At 45.3% G+C, this 23022-nt stretch overlaps 1 protein-coding gene across 8 annotated transcripts in view; it reads right to left on the bottom strand.

Annotated features, from left to right (window-relative positions):
- NEK10 (NIMA related kinase 10) overlaps positions 1-23022 on the bottom strand; it is an 831700-nt gene that overhangs the window by 118652 nt on the left and 690026 nt on the right. For all 8 annotated transcript variants that reach the window (XM_063922254.1, XM_063922250.1, XM_063922255.1 and 5 more), the window contains one exon: positions 3180-3290. In XM_063922254.1, the coding sequence (XP_063778324.1) occupies positions 3180-3290 (111 nt within the window). The remainder of the gene's footprint in view (positions 1-3179; positions 3291-23022) is intronic.

The following is a 23022-nucleotide window of genomic DNA, read 5'->3' on the forward strand; positions in this document are numbered from 1 at the left end:
TGGTACAAGAGCTCATTACAGATGGCCATGTGGGGATACGTAACCCTGTCACCTGGTACCACAGGTTCCCCATTAACAATCTTAACATTCTCTCTAGCCTTTATTAAGGTAGGATCCTTTAACTGTTCAGACGCAAACAGATCCTTCTTTACCTCCAGGTCAGGCACGCTTTCAGTTCTAACTACTATGTCTCTGTTCCCGGCAAGAGGGTCCTCACTGGACTCCCCATCTGTCACTTCCCCAGCCAAACTAGCAAAAGGCAAAGGGCCAGAAAGTTCCGAAGACCCACGTACATCCATAAAATCACCGGTATTATCAACTGGCTTTTTACTTCTCACATCTGTTGATAACCGTGATTCCCACAGTTTCCAAAAATGAGGAAAATCCCTCCCTATTATGGCCTCATGCACCAAGGTAGGGACCAGTCCCACTTTAACCATTGCTGACCCACAACAAGTTTCTATATTCACCTCAGCAGTGGCATAATGTTGGGTATCCCCATGTATGCAAGTTACCCCAATAGGTATTTGCTGGACCTTTAAGGGGTTCACTAACCCAGCTTTCACGAGGGTAACTAAACTTCCTGAATCTAGCAAGGCCTCTACCCGGTTACCCTCTAAGAACACATCACACATTTGTTTTTCCAGCTCAGGTGAAGGTACCACAGTACAGGCTAACCTAGCAAAGAAAGACATTCTGCGACATTCAAAGGCAGCATCACATTGCATGGGTTCTTGCGTGACTGGGCAATTGGCAATAACATGACCTGGCATACCACACCTAAAACATTTAACCACACGATTATCAACCCGTTTGGGCAGCATAGACCGTTCTAGCCCCATTGGCCTGTCTCCAGGGCCAGTGTTTACAGTCTCTCCAGCCTTGCGTTCTCTTAACCGCCCAGCAACGTTTTCCCACGGAACAGTCTTACCAGTCTTTACTGAAGGGCGCTGTCGAGGATCTATGGGTTGCTGGGTGGTCATCAGTAGTTCCTCTGCTGCCAAATACCTCTCTACCATGTCCACTAATTGGTCAGCAGTACCCGGGTTTCCATGGCTCACCCACTTGCGCAGGACCATGGGCAAAGATCTCAAGTAGCGGTCCATGACGACTCTTTCCACCATCTGGGGACCAGTTAATGTCTCTGGCTGTAGCCATTTTTTTGTTAGCTGAATAAGGTCGTGCATCTGGGAGCGCGGAGGCTTCTCCATGGCGTACAGCCAACGGTGCACCCGTTGTGCTCGTACTGACAGCGTGACTCCCAGGCGGGTCAGGATCTCAGTCTTTAGTTTATCATAGTCCCGAGCCTCAGCAGGGCTTAAATCAAAGTAAGCTTTTTGGGGCTCACCTGACAGGAAAGGTGCCAGCAGACTGGCCCACTGTGCTTTTGGCCAGTTCTCACGCTCTGCAGTCCTTTCAAACGTGGTCAAGTAGGCCTCCACATCATCAGCCTCTGTCATTTTCTGCAGGAAGTGACTGGCCCGTATAGAACTAGAGCTGGTCGGAGCACTGACGGCCACATCTCCAATCCGGGCTGCAAGGCTCTGCACCACTTCTGTTAAGGCCTCTCTATCCTGACGCTGTTGCCTGTAAAGTTAATCAACAACTGCCTGCTGTTGTCTCTTATTTTCCTCCATTGCCACCTGCTGCTGTCTTATATTTTCCTCCATTGCCACCTGCTGCTGTCTGTTGGCCTCCTGCTGTAGTCTCCAATTTTCCTCCATTGCCACCTGCTGTTGTCTCCTATTTTCTTCCATTGCCACCTGCTGCTGTCGGTTGGCCTCCTGCTGAGCCGCTGTAGCTTGCAGCAAGGCTTTAAGCAGATCCTCCATGTCGACAGATTTTTCAGGCGGCTTTGTAGCTGCTTTCACCCAGGACATATATCAAACCCTCAGGGGTGAGTCTCAGTAACTTCACACTGGGCTGTATCTGCATAAACCACCGTTTTCTGCAGGCCTCTCAAAGCTGCTGCTTTCACTTATGCGCAGAACGGTGTGCTCGCATTCTCCACCAAGTTGTAACACTGTAGGGGTGCAAGGCGCCTTTTCCTGGGGAATATGGCCGCACGCAGCAGCTGAGGAACAACACAAGTCCAGTTTCTGGTACAACTGACCCCGGCCAGTTTTATTGAAACAGAAAATAAAACAAAACCCAAAAATAAAAATACCTTGCCTGTCCGGCACTAACTAAACATAAGATATTCCTAACTGTCACTAAACAAAACACAGAGTTCTTCAGTACATACTGTATAGCTTACTTGCATCAGAAAGCGTGTCTCTCACACACAGATCCTGCAGCCTTCCCAGGCAGTCTGCCCATACTAATCAGGTTAGAAGCACTATAACACTCTTACACAGCTGAAACCCTGATTAGCCCTCTGTGAGGCCAAAGACCCGAACTGGGCCCAATGTCTAGAACTCGCCTTATCTCTCTCTCAGAGCCTTTACCCAGCTTTTACAGCAAACTGAAAAGGTTCAGACAAAACAAAAAGCATTTTTCCTAGAAGTTAACATTTTCTAAAACATGTAAGACAAGAACCTGGGACAAATATACCTGCCCTCAAACACTATCCCAGTGTTCTTGTCACAATAATATATATGTTATTTCTCAGTAGGGAACCCAAAAATGTGGGATTTTGAATTTTGGATAAGGGGTACTCAACCTGTAGTGTGATGGTAGATACTTAAGAGAAAAATGAAACAAATATGTAACAAATGATCATACATGTAAGGACATCTTTTAGTGTTAGCAGGAATGGATGTATACAGTAAGTACAGGAGATCTATACCCAGAAGAAACAGAGACTGACAGCTCCATCCCCTCGTACTACATATGGAAACTGTATTTTATTTCTTTAATCTGTATAGAAAAAGGAAATCACGAATGAAAGTAAATGAAGTAATAAGGTGTTTGTTTGCTCTTAGACATGACCAGTAAATAATTATAAGTTTAAATCGTGTATGTGTGTGTGTATATTATATATATTCATATTTCCATATATCGTTATGGGGTGTCTCCTAAGCTGCCAAAGGCATTATCAATACAATTTTTTATTATAATATCCAGTCTTGGGTATGATAGTGAATAAAATGACTAAAAATACTACATAACATGTGAAGGAGCATTTTATTTATCAATAAAGATAGTTTATTTCTAAAATAAAACAGCATGAGTTGTACCTTTTGCATTTCTGCTTTCAGGTTACAGGGATTGCTCTGGAGACTGAACAGAGATTTCTTGTATCTTTCAACAACTCTCCTTTTGAGGTTATCCTGTAGAGCTGGAGGGAGCTTTGGGAACATAAGGAAAATTGTAAAAATATTTCCATGACATTGTTATTGGCATGTAATAATTTTTTATTACATTTGCAGGGATTTAAGGGTCACACAACTGCCTCAAAATTTGAACATACCCTCAATGATATATTATGCAACAAATCACTACACAAGAGAGAGTTCATCTTGTAGTCGTTAGCGCCCTAATGTATTTGTGGAATTATTTTTGTATCTCTTTAAAAGTTCCATGTGGAATTTAATCATGGGTCATTTACCTTCATTATACTCAGATAGGACATCACTGGGGGTGATGTGGGCAGCACCGGGTGACCCAATCTGAGGGGATGACACCGAGCAGCACTGCAGCAGTGATGGGATGGGAAAGGCTGGTGGCTGCCCAGCAGCATCCGGAGTGCTGGACAAGTCCCCAGTGTGACGAGAAAGGGACATCACCTTTGAGGAGGTGTGGCCTTGCATGCATGACGTCATGCCACTTTCACACACAAACAAGGAGTCCCTAGGTTCCGCACTGGGTGTCATCAACCATAGTGATGCCAGTGTACTCAGAAACAGGGGAAGATAAGTTGCTTTCTAGAAGCTGATACATACATCGAGACATATACAAGACACCCTCACACCCAAATGCTTTTGTTGTATCACAGTGCCTAGTACAAGAAAACATTTAATTAGTACTTAGTAAAAGTAGTTTCTTTTGATTAAGAGCCACAATAGTATTGGCCAAAGAGACAAATCTGGGCCAGATTGAACATATTGTGAAATTGAAACACGTTTCAGCCGATACACGGATGATAGTGTCTAGGTAGATGGTCAATGGATCGACACCATATGGATGACATGCATTAGGTCAACAGGTACAAAACGTTGACAGATGAAAGGTCGACAGGTACAAAAAGTTGACAAGTTCAATAGGTCGACATGACAATGGTAAACACACAAATGATCAACACGGGTTTTGGGGGTTTCTTTTAGATGTTTTACCATCATTTGCTTGATTTACTACCCACGTGTACCATTATTGTGAAAAGCAACCTTGCCCAAAGCATGGCGAGCAATAAAATGTTTCCCAACCACGGTTCTCAAGGCACACTGACAGTCCAGGTTGTACATTTAGCCATACTTGAGCATAGGTGACTTTATTACTTCAGTTATTTTGATTTAACCATCTCTGCTCAAGCATGGATATCATGGATAAACCTGGGCTGTTGGGGGTAAATTTACTAAAGCTTCTAAAACAGAGAGTTGGTGATGTTACCCATAGCCAGTGGTGCAAGTAAGCAGGTACGCTCAGGTACGGAGTACCCTTAAGAATTTGGTAGCAGGTACGCAGTACCACCTGCCATACACTTTGCACCCGTGACCACCATTACTACAATTATAACGTGCCACAAAGAAACAAGACAATAGTGCTTGGAAGCATGACGGCGCCTCCCACTTTGACAGGGTTACTGGGAGCGCAATGGTGACATCATGACATGACATCACACTTCCTCTCTGGCGGCTGTGGCTGGCGTGAAGAGAGGAGCCTGATTGCACTTTCCCGCAGAGTCCCTTGCTGGGAGCAGCAGCATGTGATACATCAGCACTGAGTGGCTATTGAGGGCATGTCTCTGGCTTCACTGTGTGGGGTAAATAATTTCTAATATAATGTGGACACTACTATATAGTTCTATTATTATGGAGGTATTACTATATATTTCTATTGTAATGTGGACACTACTATATATTTCTATTATTATGAAGGCAATACTATATATTTCTATTATACCAGGGGCACTACTAAAGTATATTTTCCTGTTATAATGGAGGCATTACTCTACAGTATATTGTTATTAAATTGAGGGCATTATTATATATATTTATTATACTGGGGCATTACTATATATTTTATTATACTGGGAGTATCACTACATATTTCTATAATAATAGAGGCATTACTATATACACTGCTCAAAAAAATAAAGGGAACACTTAAACAACACATCCTAGATCTGAATGAATGAAATATTCTTATTAAATACTTTGTTCTTTACATAGTTGAATGTGCTGACAACAAAATCACTCAAAAATTAGCAATGGAAATCAAATTTATTAACCCATGGAGGTCTGGATTTGGAGTCACACTCAAAATTAAAGTGGAAAAACACACTACAGGCTGATCCAACTTTGATGTAATGTCCTTAAAACAAGTCAAAATGAGGCTCAGTAGTGTGTGTGGCCTCCACGTGCCTGTATGACCTCCCTACCACGCCTGGGCATGCTCCTGATGAGGTGGCGGATGGTCTCCTGAGGGATCTCCTCCCAGACCTGGACTAAAGCATCCGCCAACTCCTGGACAGTCTGTGGTGCAACGTGGCATTGGTGGATGGAGCGAGACATGATGTCCCAGATGTGCTCAATTGGATTCAGGTCTGGGGAACGGGCGGGCCAGTCCATAGCATCAATGCCTTCGTCTTGCAGGAACTGCTGACACACTCCAGCCACATGAGGTCTAGCATTGTCTTGCATTAGGAGGAACCCAGGGCCAACCGCACCAGCATATGGTCTCACAAGGGGTCTGAGGATCTCATCTCGGTACCTAATGGCAGTCAGGCTACCTCTGACGAGCACATGGAGGGCTGTGCGGCCCCCCAAAGAAATGCCACCCCACACCATTACTGACCCACTGCCAAACCGGTCATGCTGGAGAATGTTGCAGGCAGCAGAACGTTCTCCTTGGCGTCTCCAGACTCTGTCACGTCTGTCACATGTGCTCAGTGAGAACCTGCTTTCTTCTGTGAAGAGCACAGGGCGACAGTGGCGAATTTGCCAATCTTGGTGTTCTCTGGCAAATGCCAAACGTCCTGCATGGTGTTGGGCTGTAAGCACAACCCCCACCTGTGGACGTCGGGCCCTCATACCACCCTCATGGAGTCTGTTTCTGATCGTTTGAGTAGACACATGCACATTTGTGGCTTGCTGGAGGTCATTTTGCAGGGCTCTGGCAGTGCTCCTCCTGTTCCTCCTTGCACAAAGGCGGAGGTAGCGGTCCTGCTGCTGGGTTGTTGCCCTCCTAAAGCCTCCTCCACGTCTCCTGATGTACTGGCCTGTCTCCTGGTAGCGACTCTATGCTCTGGACACTACGCTGACAGACACAGCAAACCTTCTTGCCACAGCTCGCAATGATGTGCCATCCTGAATGAGCTGCACTACCTGAGCCACTTGTGTGGGTTGTAGACTCCATCTCATGCTACCACTAGAGTGAAAGCACCACCAGCTTTCAAAATTCACCAAAACATCAGCCAGAAAGCATAGGAGCTGAGTAGTGGTCTGTGGTCACAACCTGCAGAACAACTCATTTATTGGGGGTGTCTTACAAATTGCCTATAATTTCCACCTGTTGTCTATTCCATTTGCACAACAGCATGTGAAATTGATTGTCAATCAGTGTTGCTTCCTAAGTGGACAGTTTGATTTCACAGAAGTGTAATTGACTTGGAGTTACATTGTGTTGTTTAAGTGTTCCCTTAATTTTTTTGAGCAGTGTATTTCTAGCCTTGCCTACAGAGCAGAAAGAAAAGTGGCTGTGTCGTGTGGCCATGCCGCTAGTCTCATGTAACCACTCACTCAAGTGGCATGTGGCCACGCCCCCTCTGACCACATGACCATGCCCATTTTTTGGCACTCAGTACCACTAAGAAAATATTTCTACTTCTACTGTCTATTATTTTCTAAAAGGCAACATGATAGTGAGCATCTGATTGGTTGCTATGGGCAACATCACAAATTCTCTGTTTTAGAGGTTTTAGTAAATTTACCTACGTGTGCCTTGAAGGCCGAGGTTGGAAAACACTGTTCTAATGCATTCCCTGAATGTGTGTTCACCGCTGAGGATGATATTGGAAGGACAACATGCTCTCAGTTACCCCCATGTGGAAAACTAGCATTTAAAACAATAAAAAAAGGAATAATCAGTGCATAAAGCATCACACATAAGATTTAAGAATAAGTGTGACACAGTATATAAAACATAATATACCACTGAAGGTGTAATATTACATTAATTTGGAAAAAATAAATAATCTGCATCAAACAGAAATTAGATTCCAGAAGATATGAAAGAAACTGCACAGAAGAGGATGTTCCTTGGTAAATACAGACTACTGTAGGTAGATGCCTCATTTTATGGTCCTGAGTAATAATGTGATTTTATTTTGTGGAGCAAAATAATGAAAATGAGAAAAAAATCTCTGAACAGTTGTGCATTCCTAAATGTATTATTGCCCATGTGTAAGAGAGATAGGAGTGAATAGCATGGAGGTAACCGTAAGCTTAATATGTGGCAAAGATGAATTCAATAATTTGGTGCATGGAAAATTATGAATTAGGTTAAAATTTTGTTTGATTTGCAGCCAACAAACCTGCAAATAGTGCAAATGTGAATATTTTGTGCTCTCAAGGCAAATACTGCAAACTCTTAAGGGCTCTACACACTGATAGATCCACCGCCGAGCTGCCCGACGGCAAATACGGCCGACGGGCGACCGGGTGGCGGAGGGGCAGTGACTGGGGGAGTGAAGTTTCTTCACTCCCCCCGTCACTTGGCTCCATAGCAGTGCAGGCAAATATTGACGATCTCGTCTATATTGGCCTGCATGCACAAGAGACGGGGCACCAGCGATGAATGAGCGTGGGGCCGCGCATCGTTCATCGCTGGTGTCTCCACACTGCACGATATGAACGAGTTCTCATTCATTAATGAACGAGAACGTTCAAATCATGCAGTATCATCTGCCAGTGTGTAGGGCCCATTACATACAGCACACACAGGGAAACATAGTGGGATACCGAGGCAGGCCAGCAAAAAGGCTTAGCCACGGCCCCAATATTGTTTGACCATGAACCCTGTAGTGTCATGCTGTTGCTTCATCATTACATAGTAAGGTTGAAAAGAGGCAAAAAGCCTATCGGGTTCAACCTGTATTGTGTTAAGCTGTTCATATTATAACGCGCTTGCTGAAATAATGGTTTAGTACTAATTGACAACTATGATTCTTACCACTCCCAGATATTTAATGTCAATATGTTCAATGCTAAAGCCCTGGATACATTTTCCAGTTAGAAATTTGTCCAGTCCATTTTTAAATGCATTTACAGGGTCTACCATTATTAACTTCTCCAGCAGGGAGTTCCAAATTTTTATTGCCCTTACTGTGAAGAACCCTTTCATACGTTGTGTACGGAATTTTCTCTCCTCTAGCCTCAGCGAATGCCCACGTGTCCTATACAGAGTACTTTTAATAAACAAGTCCCCTGCTAATTCCTTGTAGTGACCCTTTATATATTTGAAGATATTGTCTCCTCTTATACATATTTAACCTAGTAAGCCTTTTCTCGTACTCCAGTGACTCTAACCCTTTAATCAATTTAGTAGCTCACCTTTGAATTCTTTCTAGTTCCCTGATATCTTTTTTATAATATGGTGCCCAAAATTGAACACAATATTCCAGGTGCGGACGTACCAATGATTTGTACAGAGGCAGGATTACATCCTCGTTCCTTGTCTCAATGCCCCGTTTAATGCACGCAAGCACTTGCCTTCTTTGCTGCATTTTGACATTGTGTACTGTTATTAAGCCTATTATCTATGAGCACCCGTAAATCTTTTTCCACCACAGTTACCCCTATATTTTCCCCATTTAGAGTGTAGGATGCAAGTGTGTTTTTGACCCAAAATGCATAACTTTGCACTTTTCTATATTGAACCTCATTCTCCATTTAAACGCCCAGGTTTCAAGTTTAAATAAGTCATTCTGTAGAGACTCCACAACGCTTTCTGAATTACCTTACACAGTTTAGTGTCCTCTGCAAAGATTGACACTGTGCTTTCCAGGCCTATACCTAGATCATTGATAAATATATTGAACAGTAGCGGGCCAAGTACAGACCCTTGCGGTATTCCGCTGACTACTGGTGCCCAGCTGGAGAACATCCCATTGACCACTACTCGTTGTACTCTATTATCCAGCCAATTACTTATCTATGTACAAATACCATATCCTAGGCCAAGTTCCCTTAATTTGATGATCAGCCTCCTATGAGGCACTGTATCGAAGACTTTTGCAAAATCTAAATACACCACATCCACTGCTTTTCCCTGGTCAAGATTCTCGCTCACATCCTCGTAGAAGCTAATTAAGTTAGTTTGACATGATCTGTTCCTTACAAACCCATGCTGACTTTTGCTAATAAACTTAGTAGCCCGCAGATAATCATATATGCTGCCCCTCAAAATACCTTCCAATATTTTACCCACTATAGAGGTTAAACTAACTGGTCTATAGTTACAAGGATTGTTTTTAGTTCCTTTTTTAAATAAAGGCACTACCTCAGCTGTGTGCCAGTCCTTTGGTACCATGCCTGATCTAACTGAACTACGGAAAATCAAGTATAGGGGTTCTGCTAGCTGTGACCTAAGCTCCATAATAACCCTTGGATGAAAACCATCTGGGCTTGGTGATTTATTAATCTTTATGTTGCTTAGTCTCTCCAGTTCTACTTCCTCACTTAAGCAAGCACCCAGCCAAGAGTCATTACCTTCACTATCATTATGCCCTACTCTCACCGTCTGATTCTCCCTGGTGAATACTGAGGGGAAAAAATTGTTCAGTATTTCCACTTTTATTTTGTCATCATTTATCAAAGCTCCCAATTCATCTTTTAAAGGGCCTACATTCTCCTTCTTTAACCTTTTACTGTTTATGGGGGTCATTCTGAGTTGATCGCTCGGTAGCAGTTTTTAGCAGCCGTGCCAACGCTATGCCGCCGCCCACTGGGAGTGTATTTTAGCTTAGCAGAAGTGCGAACGTTTTTATCGCAGAGCGCCTGCTAAAAAAAATTGTGTCGTTTTAGAGTAGCTCAAAACCTACTCAGCGTTTGCGATCACTTCAGACTATTCAGTTCCGGATTTGACGTCAAACACCCGCCAAGCGTTGGACCAGCCATGCCTGTGTTTTCCCTGGCACGTCTGCGTTTTTCCGAACACTCCCTGAAAACGGTCAGTTGCCACGCAGAAACGCCCACTTCATGTCAATCACTCTGCGGCAACCAGTGCAACTGAAATGCATTGCTAGACCCTGTGCAAAACTGCATCGTTCGTTGTGCCCGTACGTCGCACATGCGCATTGCGCTGCATACACATGCGCAGAACTGCCTTTTTTTAGTCTGATCGCTGCGCTGCAAACAAATGCAATCAACTCGGAATGACCACCTATGTAGTTATAAAACTGTTTAGGATTGGTTTTACTCTCTATAGCGATTAGCTTTTCATTTACCATTTTAGCCACTTTTATTACTTTTTTACATCTTTTATTGCATTCCTAATAATACTGTAATGACTCCTACCCTCCATTAGATATAAATGTTTTGAAAGCATGCCTCTTATTAACCATTGCTTCTTTGACCGCCTTATTAAGCCACATTGGCTTGTGTTTAGTACTCCTGCATTTGCTGCTTATGGGAATGAAGCATTCCACATTTCCAATGTGTCCTTACCATGAAACAAAACTTCCCAGTCAATGTCGTTTAGTGTCTGTCTCAGCATATTGAAGTTAGCTTTTCTGAAGTTAAATATTTTGGTTGATCCCCTTGAAACTGATGTCGAATGTGATCATATAGTGATCACTGTTTCCCAAGGTCTCCCCAACTTTAGTGTTTGATATAATGTCCACATTATTGGTAATAACTAGGCCCAGAATAGTTTTAACTCTAGTTGGGTCCTCGAATAATTGAGTCAAGTATTGATCCTTTAATGTATTTAAGAACCTGGTGCTCCTAGTTTTTACACATGAATTGTTACTCCAATTTATATCAGGGTTACTCCAATTTATATCAGGCATCTCCATTAATGCTAGATATGTATTACAGGCCACGGTTACACACCCATGCCATTCCAGTGGTCCACGTCCCCATAAAAGTATCGGGGCCTGGTACTTTTAGAGTGGCCTTGACACGTACTCACCTGCTCTAATTTTACACAGGATTTTAGTGCTGGATTAAATTTGCTTCCCATTCGCTACTTAGGTTGTATATTCTACATTTCACAGTAACCAGCACAGTATGGTTTTGCATAAAGTAACTGGAACTGCTGTTCATTCTAATTGACCTAAGTGTGTCTTTAATATTGTACTACATCTGTTTGTCACCGCACTTTACAACGTTTTAGGAATTTTTACTTATTTTTTGTTTGTTTTTTGCAGTTCAAACAAAGATTTTTGTTGAAGTGGAACATAAATAGTCAATCCTGCTACTGTAGGAAGTATTCCCATTGGCTTAATGCTGTCCACACATGCTGCACTGATCAGTTGCCCCATTATAGCCCTGTGTTTATAGCCCTGCGAAAAACAATGACTGGCCAATAAATGGTCAATTCTGAAAGAATCATTGTCACCAATGTTGGTAAAGATGTCATATCGCTATTGCTCATTGTCATCATCAAACAGTGCAAACAAACTCAACCAAAGTAACAAACAAAAACATATTTCATTTGCCAGGATTCAGAAAATAGGATTTTAATTACCTACCGGTAAATCCTTTTCTCGTAGTCCGTAGAGGATGCTGGGGTCCACATTAGTACCATGGGGTATAGACGGGTCCACTATGAGCCATGGGCACTTTAAGAGTTTAATAGTGTGGGCTGGCTCCTCCCTCTATGCCCCTCCTACCAGACCCAGTCTAGAAACTGTGCCCGAGGAGACGGACAACTTCAAAAGAAGGATTTTACAGATAGTGGTGAGATTCAAACCAGCTCACACAAAAAAGGCAAACCAAGCTAACTAGCTTGAAAACTCAGCAAAAGCTGAATAACATTACTGAACCAAGTAACAATGCAGTACGTAACTAAGAACAAAGCAGTACTGAAATAAGTAACCCCAGCAGGATAATGAAGCACTGGTTGGGCGCCCAGCATCCTCTACGGACTACGAGAAAAGGATTTACCGGTAGGTAATTAAAATCCTATTTTCTCTTACGTCCTAGAGCAGCGGTGGCCAACCCGTGGCTCTCGAGCCGCATGCGGCTCTTTCATCCGCCGCATGCGGCTCGCCCAGATCCTGGCCACAGCGCCGGTCTATGAGCCAATCAGAGTTCGCGGACCGGCAGCTAAGGCTGCCGGATCGCGAGCTTTGATTGGCTCACGGACCGGCGCCTAATTGAAGAGAGACACTGCCGCCGGAGACAAGTGTATGTGCCGGGCGCTCTCTTCCCCTAAAAGACAGCAGCGCGGTAAGCAGCACGGGGAAAGGGGGGCATGTATATCTGGCACTGGGGACATTGCTGGCACTGTGGGGACATGTATACCTGGCACTGTGGGGACATGTATATCTGGCACTGGGGTTCATAGCTGGCACTGTGGGACATATATATCTGGCACTGTGGGGACATGTATATCTGGCACTGGGGGGCATAGCTGGCACTGTGGAGACAAGTATATCTGGCACTGGGGCATAGCTGGCACTGGGGGGACATGTATATCTGGCACTGGGGGGACATGTATATCTGGCACTGGGGGCAGAGCTGGCACTGTGTGGGGACATTTATATCTGGCACGGGGGCATAGCTGGCACTGTGGGGACATATATATCTGGCACTAGGGGCATAGCTGGCACTGTGGGGACATGTATATCTGGCACTGGGGGCATATCTGAAACTGGGGGCATAGCTGGCACTGTGGGGACATGTATATCTGGCACTGCTGGCATAGCTGGCACTGTGCAGACATGTATATCTGGCACTGGAGGCATAGCTGGCACTGTGGAAACATGTATATCTGGCACTGTGGGGACATGTATATCTGGCACTGGGGGCATAGCTGGCACTGTGGGAACATGCATATCTGGCACTGGGGGCATAGCTGGCACTGTGGGGACATGTATATCTGGCACTGGGGGCATAGCTGGCACTGTGGGGGCATGTATATCTGGCACTGGGGGCATAGCTGGCACTGTGGGGGCATGTGTATCTGGCACTATGGGGACATGTGTATCTGGCACTATGGGGACATGTGTATCTGGCACTGTGAGCATATATGTATCTGGCACTGTGAGGCATATATGTATTTGGCACTGTCGGGCATATGTTTATCTGGCACTGTGGGGCATCTGTGTACTTGGCACTGAGGGGTATCTGTGTACTTGGCACTGTGGGGCATATATGTATCTGGCACTGTGGGGACATGTGTATCTGGCACTGGGGGAATATATGTATCTGGCACTGTGGGGACATGTGTGTATCTGGCACTGTGGGGACATATGTTTCTGGCAGTGTGGAGCACCCATTTATTGGCATTCTTATATGTATGTGGCACTGTACTGCGGCATTATATGTATGTGGCACTGTACAACATGACTAAAAACTGAGTTATGACACAAGGTCATACTCCTACAAACGTCATACCGAAAGGTGTGCGCACAAAAATGGGGTGTGGCTTTGTGAAAACTAGGCCATGCCCCCATTTTTGCACGCGCGCCTTTTACTGGCTCTTGCCTTTGACTACAGATCTTTTCTGGCTCTTTGCCTATGACTGGTTGGCCACCCCTGTTCTAGAGGATGCTGGGGTCCACATTAGTACCATGGGGATGTACCAAAGCTCGCAGTACAAGAGGGAGAGCGCGAAGGCTCCTGCAGAACTGATTGACCAAACTTTAGGTCCTCAGAGGCCAAAGTATCGAACTTATAGAACTTAGCAAACGTGTTCGACCCTGACCAAGTAGCTGCTCTGCAAAGTTGTAAAGCCGAGACCCCCAGGGCCGCCACCCAGGAAAAACCCACCTTACGAGTAGAGTCGGCCTTAACAGATTTTGGACACTACAATCCTGCCGTAGAATATGCATGCTGAATAGTATACCTGATCCAGCGAGAAATCGTCTGCTTAGAAGCAGGACACCCAATTTTCTTGGGGTCATAAAGAACAAATAGTGAGTCCGATTTCCTATGACGAGCAGTTCTCTTCACATAGATCTTCAAAGCCCTCACAACATCCAAGGACTTTGAAGTAATTGAAGAGTCTGAAGCTACTGGCACCACAATAGGTTGGTTGATATGAAAAGCCGACACAACCTTTGGAAGTAACTGCTGACGCGTCCTGAGCTCAGCCCTATCTTCATGGAAGATTAAGTAGGGACTTTTACAGTACAAAGCCCCCAATTCAGCCTCCTGTAAAGGCTCAAACCAATCTGACTGCAGGAAATGCAACACCACGTTAAGATCCCAGGGTGCCGTCGGCGTCACAAAGGGAGGCTGGATGTGCAGAACCCCTTTCAAAAAAGTCTGAACCTCAGGGAGGGCAGCCAATTGTTTCTGGAAGAAAATGGATAAAGCCGAAATCTGGACTTTTACGGATCCCAAACGCAGACCCATATCCACACCTGCTTGCAGGAAGAGGAGAAACCGTCCAAGTTGAAACTCCACCGTAGGAAACTTCTTGGACTCACACCAAGACACATATTTTTTCCAAATGCGATGATAATGTTTAGACGTTACTCCTTTCCTAGCCTGTATCAGGGTAGAAATAACCTTGCTCGGAATACCCTTCAGGGCTAAGATCTGGCGCTCAACCTCCATGCCGTCAAACGTAGCCACGGTAAGTCTTGATAAACGAACGGCCCCTGTTGCAGAAGATCATCGCGAAGAGGAAGAGGCCTTGGATCTTCCAGCAGTAAGTCCAGAAGATCCACATACCAAGCTCTCCTTGGCCAGTCCGGACCAATGAGAATTGCCTGAACCCTTGTTCTCTTTATGAGTTTTAGAATTCTTGGAATGAGAAGAAGTGGAGGGTACACATACACTGACTAGAACAACCATGGTGTTACCAGGGCATCCACCGCCACTGCTTGTGGGTCTCTCAACCTGGAACAGTACCTCCGAAGTTTCTTGTTGAGACGTGAGGCCATAATGTCTATTTGAGGCACACCCCAAAGACTGGTCACCTCTGTGAACACCTCAAGATGGAGGCCCCATTTTCCTGGATGGACATCGTGCCTGCTGAGGAAGTCTGCTTCCCAGTTGTCCACTCCTGTAAGGAAGATCACGGACAGCGCCACTGCATGCTTTTCTGCCCACAGGAAGATTCTTGTTACCTCTGACATAGCAGCCCTGCTCTTCGTTCCTCCCTGTCGGTTTATTTAGGCCACCATCGTCACATTGTCTGACTGTACTTGAATGGCCTGATTTTGCAGAAGATGTGCCACTTGGAGAAGACCGTTGTATACGGCTCTCAGTTCCAGAATGTTTATTGGAAGAATGGATTCCAGACTTGACCACCTTCCTTGGAAGGTTTCCCCTTGAGTGACTGTGCCCCAACCCCTGAGACTTGCATCCATGGTTAGAAGGATCCAGTTCTGAACCCCGAACCTGTGGCCCTCCATAAGGTGAGGCATTTGCAGCCACCAGAGGAGTGAAATCCTTGCTTTCGGTGACAGACGTATCCACTGGTGCATGTATAGGTGAGATCTCGACCACTTCTCTAGGAGATCCAGTTGGAAGGATCGATCATGAACTCTTCCGTGTCATGGACCAGGGACTCACCTCCGGTGATGATCTCCAGGGGCTCTCTGTCAGATGGCTAGCGCTGCGGCGGTGGAGGTCTGTGAGGGCCGCTGGTGTGCTGCAGCTGAAACGGAGCTGGTGACTGTGTGGCCTGCTGTCACTGGAGCACTGTGCAGGGAGGCTGTCTGTGTAAGATCCCATGCTCTGGAGCACTGTGCAGGGAGGCTGCCTGAGCAAGCTCCCCTTCTCTGGCGTGTCTGCAGTACTGGGGGCCGCCATGTGTTGGAGACCAATTCATAGTATGCCAATGGGACTTGGTCTCTTCCAGCCAATCACAGGCTGAGCTCTCTGGTAAAAGGGAGCAATCCGGTTTCAAACCTTGCCAGTGCTTTATGTTTCTGTCCCAGTACAGGTGTTTCAGCTCTGCGCTCCCACAGGTCCACCTGTGTGCCTTTCAGTGTCTCGGATTTTCAGCTCCACGGAATTCTCACCTCAGCTGTCGTTTGCTGCACAACTACCAGTGTTTACCCCGGCCTCGCGGGTCACAGCTTGCCACTTAGGACAGTGTCTCCTGGAGTTCTATTCATAGAGGATTTCCCAGCAGTTCTGCAGTGTTCTTCAGTCACGTCTAACAATCATACACTCTGCAAAAACCACTTCAGTGTTCTTCAGTCACGTCTAACAATCATCCATTCTGCAAAACCACTTCAGTGTTCTTCAGTCACATCTAACAATCATCCATTCTGCAAAACCACTTCAGTGTTCTTCAGTCACATCTAACAATCATCCATTCTGCAAAACCCCTTCAGTGTTTTTCAGTCACGACAATTAACTATCCAACGTGCAAATTTTGCAGTATTCACTAGCCATATCAGACAGTCGTTTATTATACGGACTTTTTCAATACTCTGCCCATGAATACTCTGCATCCTAATCTTTTGGAATTCTTCATCTTTGAATATTAGCTCTTATATGTATTTCCGTTAATAAAGCATATGAGAAGAAACTACATTTGTCCTCCTCGTTTTCTCCTCGCAGAGGCATGCACTTCTACCGCTAGCACACATCCAACAGATTCACAAATTCTTCAGGCTGTGACAGTAAGCACTGGCCACATGGATCCGACGGGTGAGCAAGCATCTGGAGGTGATGCCACGGCCAGTATCCTTTCTCGTTTAAGTGAACAAGAATCCATGCAAGTACAACTGATTCAAGCCATGCAATCTATGTCTGCTCGCCTAGATACGCTTCATGTTGCTATTACTACATCTCAGGTTTCAGTTCCTGTATCTTCTTCTCCAGTGTCAACAGCGCCAGTTCCAGTATCTCGCCTACAATTACCACCTCCTAGTAAATTTGATGGGAACCCGAAGTTATGCAGAGGATTCTTAAATCAGTGCGAGATTCAATTTGAATTATAGGCTGCCAGTTTTCCGTCTCCTCAAACAAGAGTTGCCTATATTATTTCTCTATTGACCGGTCAAGCATTGGAGTGGGCGTCTCCTCTATGGGAAAGAGACGATCCTATTCTTTTGAACTACTCTGCGTTTGTATCCTCTTTCCGTAAGATCTTCGATGAGCCTGGCAGAACCACTTCAGCCTCCTTAGAGATTCTTCGTCTTCGCCAGGGATCTCGCTCTGTCAGTCAGTATGTGATTCAGTTTCGCACCTTGTCCTCTGAACTAAACTGGAACGAACAGGCATTGGTTGCCGCGTTTTGGAACGGGTTATCCAATAAAATCAAAGACGACTTGACCACACGAGATGTTCCTGCCAAGTTGGATGATTTAATATCCTTGTGCAACAAAGTAGACCTTCAATATAGGGAACGATGCTTAGAAAAGTCCAAGTCAGAGCGCCCCAGCTTTCAGTTATGTTCAAGACTCAGGCAGGACTCTCGTGCGCGACAACTATCACCTCCCATGGGGGAGCCAATGCAGGTCAATCAATCTCGTCTTTCTAATGAGGAACGCCTACGCCGTCGCCAGGAAAATCTCTGCATGTACTGCGGATCATCTGATCATTTCGTCAAATTCTGTAGCCTGCGGTCGGGAAACTACCGCTCCTAGCTTATTCAGGAGAGGTTAAGCTAGGAGTTTCCATGGAATCATGTGTAAGGAAGGAACCTGTCTTGCCAATTTGCCTGGAAGTCCCACCTTCCTCCTTCGAGATTTCTGCACTGCTCGACTCTGGTGCTGCGGAGAACTTTGTCTCTTCTGCTCTGATTCGGCACGCCAGAATTCAGACAACCCTTTTGGATCGGGCTGTTTCCCTCACAGCAGTGGATGGAAGTCGTATTCCAGACGGTGTCATCACCCTTCGTACTGTACCACTCAAAGTCAAGGTGGGGGCACTGCATTCTAAAGTCATCTCCTTTCTCGTGATTCCTAAAGCCTCTCATAACGTTATCCTAGGGCTCCCCTGGTTGCGAAAACACAATCCACAAGTTGACTGGCAGACCATGGAGAATCTTTCCTGGGGTAAAACCTGTTTCGACACTTGTTTAACAACAGTGGCACCACTGTGCACAACTCAATCCTCTGAATTGCCACTGGCTTACCGATCCTTTCTAGATGTCTTCAATAAGCACGGGGCGGACATTCTGCCACCTCATCGGAAATGGGATTGTCCAATTGACTTGATACCGGGTAAGACTCCTCCCAGGGGCCGAATTTATCCTTTGTCACTACCAGAGACTCAAGCAATGTCAGAGTATATCCAAGAAAATTTAGCTAAAGGCTTTATCAGGCCATCTTTCTCCCCTGCAGGAGCAGGATTTTTTTTGTAAAAAAGAAAGATGGAGGTCTACGGCCCTGCATTGACTACCGGGGACTCAATGACATAACTCTCAAGAATCGGTATCCCCTGCCGCTAATTCCAGAATTGTTTGACCGGGTGAAGGGGGCTTCAATATTCACTAAGTTAGATCTATGTGGAGCCTACAACCTGATTCGCATTCGCCCAGGGGATGAGTGGAAGACAGCTTTCAATACTCGGGACGGGAATTACGAGTATTTAGTAATGCCTTTTGGGTTGTGTAATGCCCCAGCTGTTTTCCAGAATTACGTCAATGAATTATTTAGAGACTTGCTTTACAAGTGTTTGGTGGTTTACTTAGATAACATTTTAATATTCTCTAAAGATCTGGAGACTCATCGAGCTCAAGTGAAGGAGGTGCTAACACGACTGAGGAAGAACAAGTTATATTGTAAACTGGAGAAATGTACCTTTGAAGTTCCTTCCATTCCTTTCCTTGGCTACATTATCTCAGGTAGCGATTTACAGATGGATCCAGCTAAAGTTCAGGCAAATCACGACTGGTCCATACCCTCTACTTTGAAGGGTATTCAGCGGTTCCTGAGGTTCGCAAATTTCTACAGAAAATTCATTAAAGGTCATTGGTCCATTGTGGCTCCCATTACTGCCCTCACCAGAAAAGGAGCAAGTCCATCCTGCTGGCCGCCAGAAGCAATAGCAGCCTTTGAAACCCTGAAACAAGCTTTTACATCAGCTCCCATCCTTCATCAACCTGATCTGAATCGACCCTTCATACTGCAGGTGGATGCTTCCACAGAAGGGGTAGGAGCAGTACTGTCTCAACTCTTTGAAGATGGGAAGATTCATCCTTGTGGTTACTACTTACGAAGGTTCTCATCCGCTCAGCATAACTACGCCATTGGTGAGCAGGAATTGTTAGCTATTAAGTTGGCTTTTGAAGAGTGGAGATACTTGTTAGAAGGAGCTTTACATCCTATTGCTGTTTACACCGATCACAAGAATCTGTTATATTTGCGGACAGCCCAGTGTCTCAATCCACGGCAGGCCAGGTGGGCCCTATTCTTCACACGATTCAATTTCAAGCTCTTTTATCAACCTGGTCCTTTAAACAAGAAAGCGGATGATCTCTCTCATTCTTTAAGCTCCAACGAACCCTCAGATTTCTCAGGGAAACAACTCATCTTGGATCCAGCCTCTTTCTGTGCAACTCAGCTCACTCCAACTCCTCCACCAGGGAAAATTTTCGTAGCCCCCGAACTCCGAAAGAAACTGCTCATGTGGGCACATAATTCTTCCTTTATGGGTCATGCAGGGAGACTTAAGACCCAAAAATTCATTCAGCATTCTTATTGGTGGCCCCAACTGAGAGCTGATGTACAAGATTTCATAGCTTCCTGCCCAAAGTGTGCACAGCATAAGAGTCCAAAAGGTTCACCTCCTGGTCTTCTGCATCCATTACCCATACCGACTCAACCCTGGACTCATATCTCTATGGACTTTATCACTGATTTACCGCCTTCGAAAGGACGAAACACCATTTGGGTTGTTGTTGATCATTTTTCGAAAATGGCACATTTCATACCCATGACAGGTATTCCATCTGCACCTCAGTTATCAAAGTTATTCATCTCAGAAATCTTTCAGTTACATGGAATACCCACCGAAATTGTTTCCAATCATGGACCACAATTTTTTGTCCGATTTTGGAGATCTCTCTGCTCTTCTTTTGGAATAAAACTGAACTTTACATCTGCCTATCATCCCCAATCAGACGGACAAACGGAAAGAGTAAATCAGGATCTGGAGACCTTCCTACGTTTATTTATGTCTTCTTCACAGGATGATTGGCTGGATTTCCTCCCACTAGCAGAATTTGCTCATAACAATTTATACCATACTTCTTCGGGATCTACTCCATTCTTTACTAACTACGGATTCCATCTTCGAGTTCCAGAGTTCCAGGCTTTACCAGCTTTAGAGGTTCCTGCCGCGGATCAGGCACTCAGACAGTTTTCAGAGAATTGGAAACAAGTACGTAAAGCTTTGATCAAGTCATCTGCACGTTATAAGTCTTTGCTGATAGAAAACGAAAAGCCATTCCCAACCTTAGAGTAGGAGATCAAGTCTGGGTCTCTACACGCAATTTATGTCTTAAAGTTCCTTCGAAAAAATTTGCTCCTAGGTTCATTGGACCATTTCCTATTGAAAAGGTACTAAATCCTGTGGCTTACAAAGTAAAATTACCATCTTATATGAAGATTCCCAATGCATTTCATGTTTCTCTTTTAAGACCTTTAGTGCTCAATCGCTTTCGTGCAGCCCTGCCTAGACCTCCTAAGGTTCAAACCATGCAAGGTGAGGAGTTCGAATTTAAAAGTATACTGGATTCCCGCAGACGATATGGTCGTGTCCAGTATCTCATAGACTGGAAGGGATACGGTCCACAGGAAAGATCCTGGGTATGTGCGGAAGATGTTCATGCACCAAAATTTGTCCGTACCTTCCATGCCAAGAATCCTACCAAAGTCCGAGGGTGTTCGGTGTCCACCCTAAAAAGAGGGGGTACTGTCATGGACCAGGGACTCACCTCCGGTGATGATCTCCAGGGGCTCTCTGTCAGATGGCTAGCGCTGCGGTGGTGGAGGTCTGTGAGGGCCGCTGGTGTGCTGCAGCTGAAAGGGAGCTGGTGACTGTGCGGCCTGCTGTCACTGGAGCACTGTGCAGGGAGGCTGTCTGTGTAAGATCCCATGCTCTGGAGCACTGTGCAGGGAGGCTGCCTGAGCAAGCTCCCCTTCTCTGGTGTGTCTGCAGTACTGGGGGCCGCCATGTTGGAGACCAATTCATAGTATGCCAATGGGACTTGGTCTCTGGTCTCTTCCAGCCAATCACAGGCTGAGCTCTCTGGTAAAAGGGAGCAATCCGGTTTCAAACCTTACTAGTGCTTTATGTTTCTGTCCCAGTACAGTTGTTTCAGCTCTGCGCTCCCACAGGTCCACCTGTGTGCCTTTCAGTGTCTCTTGGATTTTCAGCTCCACGGAATTCTCACCTCAGCTGTCGTTTGCTGCACAACTACCAGTGGTTACCCCGGCCTCGCGGGTCACAGCTTGCCACTTAGGACAGTGTCTCCTGGAGTTCTATCCATAGAGGATTTCCCAGCAGTTCTGCAGTGTTCTGCAGTCACGTCAAACAATCATCCATTCTGCAAAACCACTTCAGTGTTCTTCAGTCACATCTAACAAGCATCCATTCTGCAAAACCACTTCAGTGTTCTTCAGTCATGTCTAACAATCATCCATTCTGCAAAATCCCTTCAGTGTTCTTCAGTCACGTCTAACAATCATCCATGCTGCAAAACCCCTTCAGTGTTCTTCAGTCACGACAATTAACTATCCAATGTGCAAATTCTGCAGCATTCACTAGCCATATCAGACAGTCGCTTATTATACGGACTTTTTCAATACTCTGCCCATGAATACTCTGCATCCTAATCTTTTGGAATTCTTCATCTTTGAATATTAGCTCTTATATGTATTTCCGTTAATAAAAGCATATGAGAAGAAACTACATTTGTCCTCCTTGTTTTCTCCTCACAGAGGCATGCACTTCTAACGCTAGCACACATCCAATGGATTCACAAATTCTACCGGCTGTGACATTCCGTACTATAGAGCCTCGTATGAGGCAATCATCTTCCCCAGAAGGCAAATGCACTGATGAACCGATACCCGGGTAGGCTTCAAGACATCCCGGACCATTGATTGGTGAACACCCTCGGTGCCGTGGAGAGACCGAATGGCAGTGCCTGGAACTGATAGTGACTGTCTAACAGTGCAAATCTGAGATAAGCCTGATGCGGCGGCCAAATCGGAATGTGGAGGTATGCATCCTTGATATCTAGGGATTCCAGAAACTCTCCCTCCTCCAGACCTGAGATCACCAATCTCAGAGACTCCATTTTGAATTTGAACTCACTAACGATTTCAAGTTCAAAATCGGTCTGACTGAACCATCTGGTTTCGGTGCCAGGAAAAGGTTTGAATAGTAACCCATGTGTTGCATATGAGGTGGAACTGGAACAATGACCTCAGACTTTTTAAATTTTTGGATGGCTTCCTGGAGGATTGCCTTTCTGCCAGTAAAGCTGGCAAGCCTGATTTGAAGAATTGGTGAAGCGGGAGTTTTTGAAACTCTAGTCTGTACCCCTGGGACACAATATCCTGTATCCAGGGATACAGGCCGGACGACAACCAGACGTGCCTGAAACGTCTGAGTCTCGCACCCACCAGCCCGTTCTCCAGACTGTGAGGTCCACCGTCATGCTGAGGATTTTGAGGAACCAGAAGCAGGCTTCTGGTCCTGGGAACCTGCAGGCGCAGGCTTCTTGGATTTTGCCCGACCACCTCTAAAGAAGGTTGTAGGAGGCTTGGAC

Source organism: Pseudophryne corroboree, chromosome 5 (assembly GCF_028390025.1).
Source record: "Pseudophryne corroboree isolate aPseCor3 chromosome 5, aPseCor3.hap2, whole genome shotgun sequence".
Taxonomy (NCBI): Eukaryota; Metazoa; Chordata; class Amphibia; order Anura; family Myobatrachidae; genus Pseudophryne; species Pseudophryne corroboree.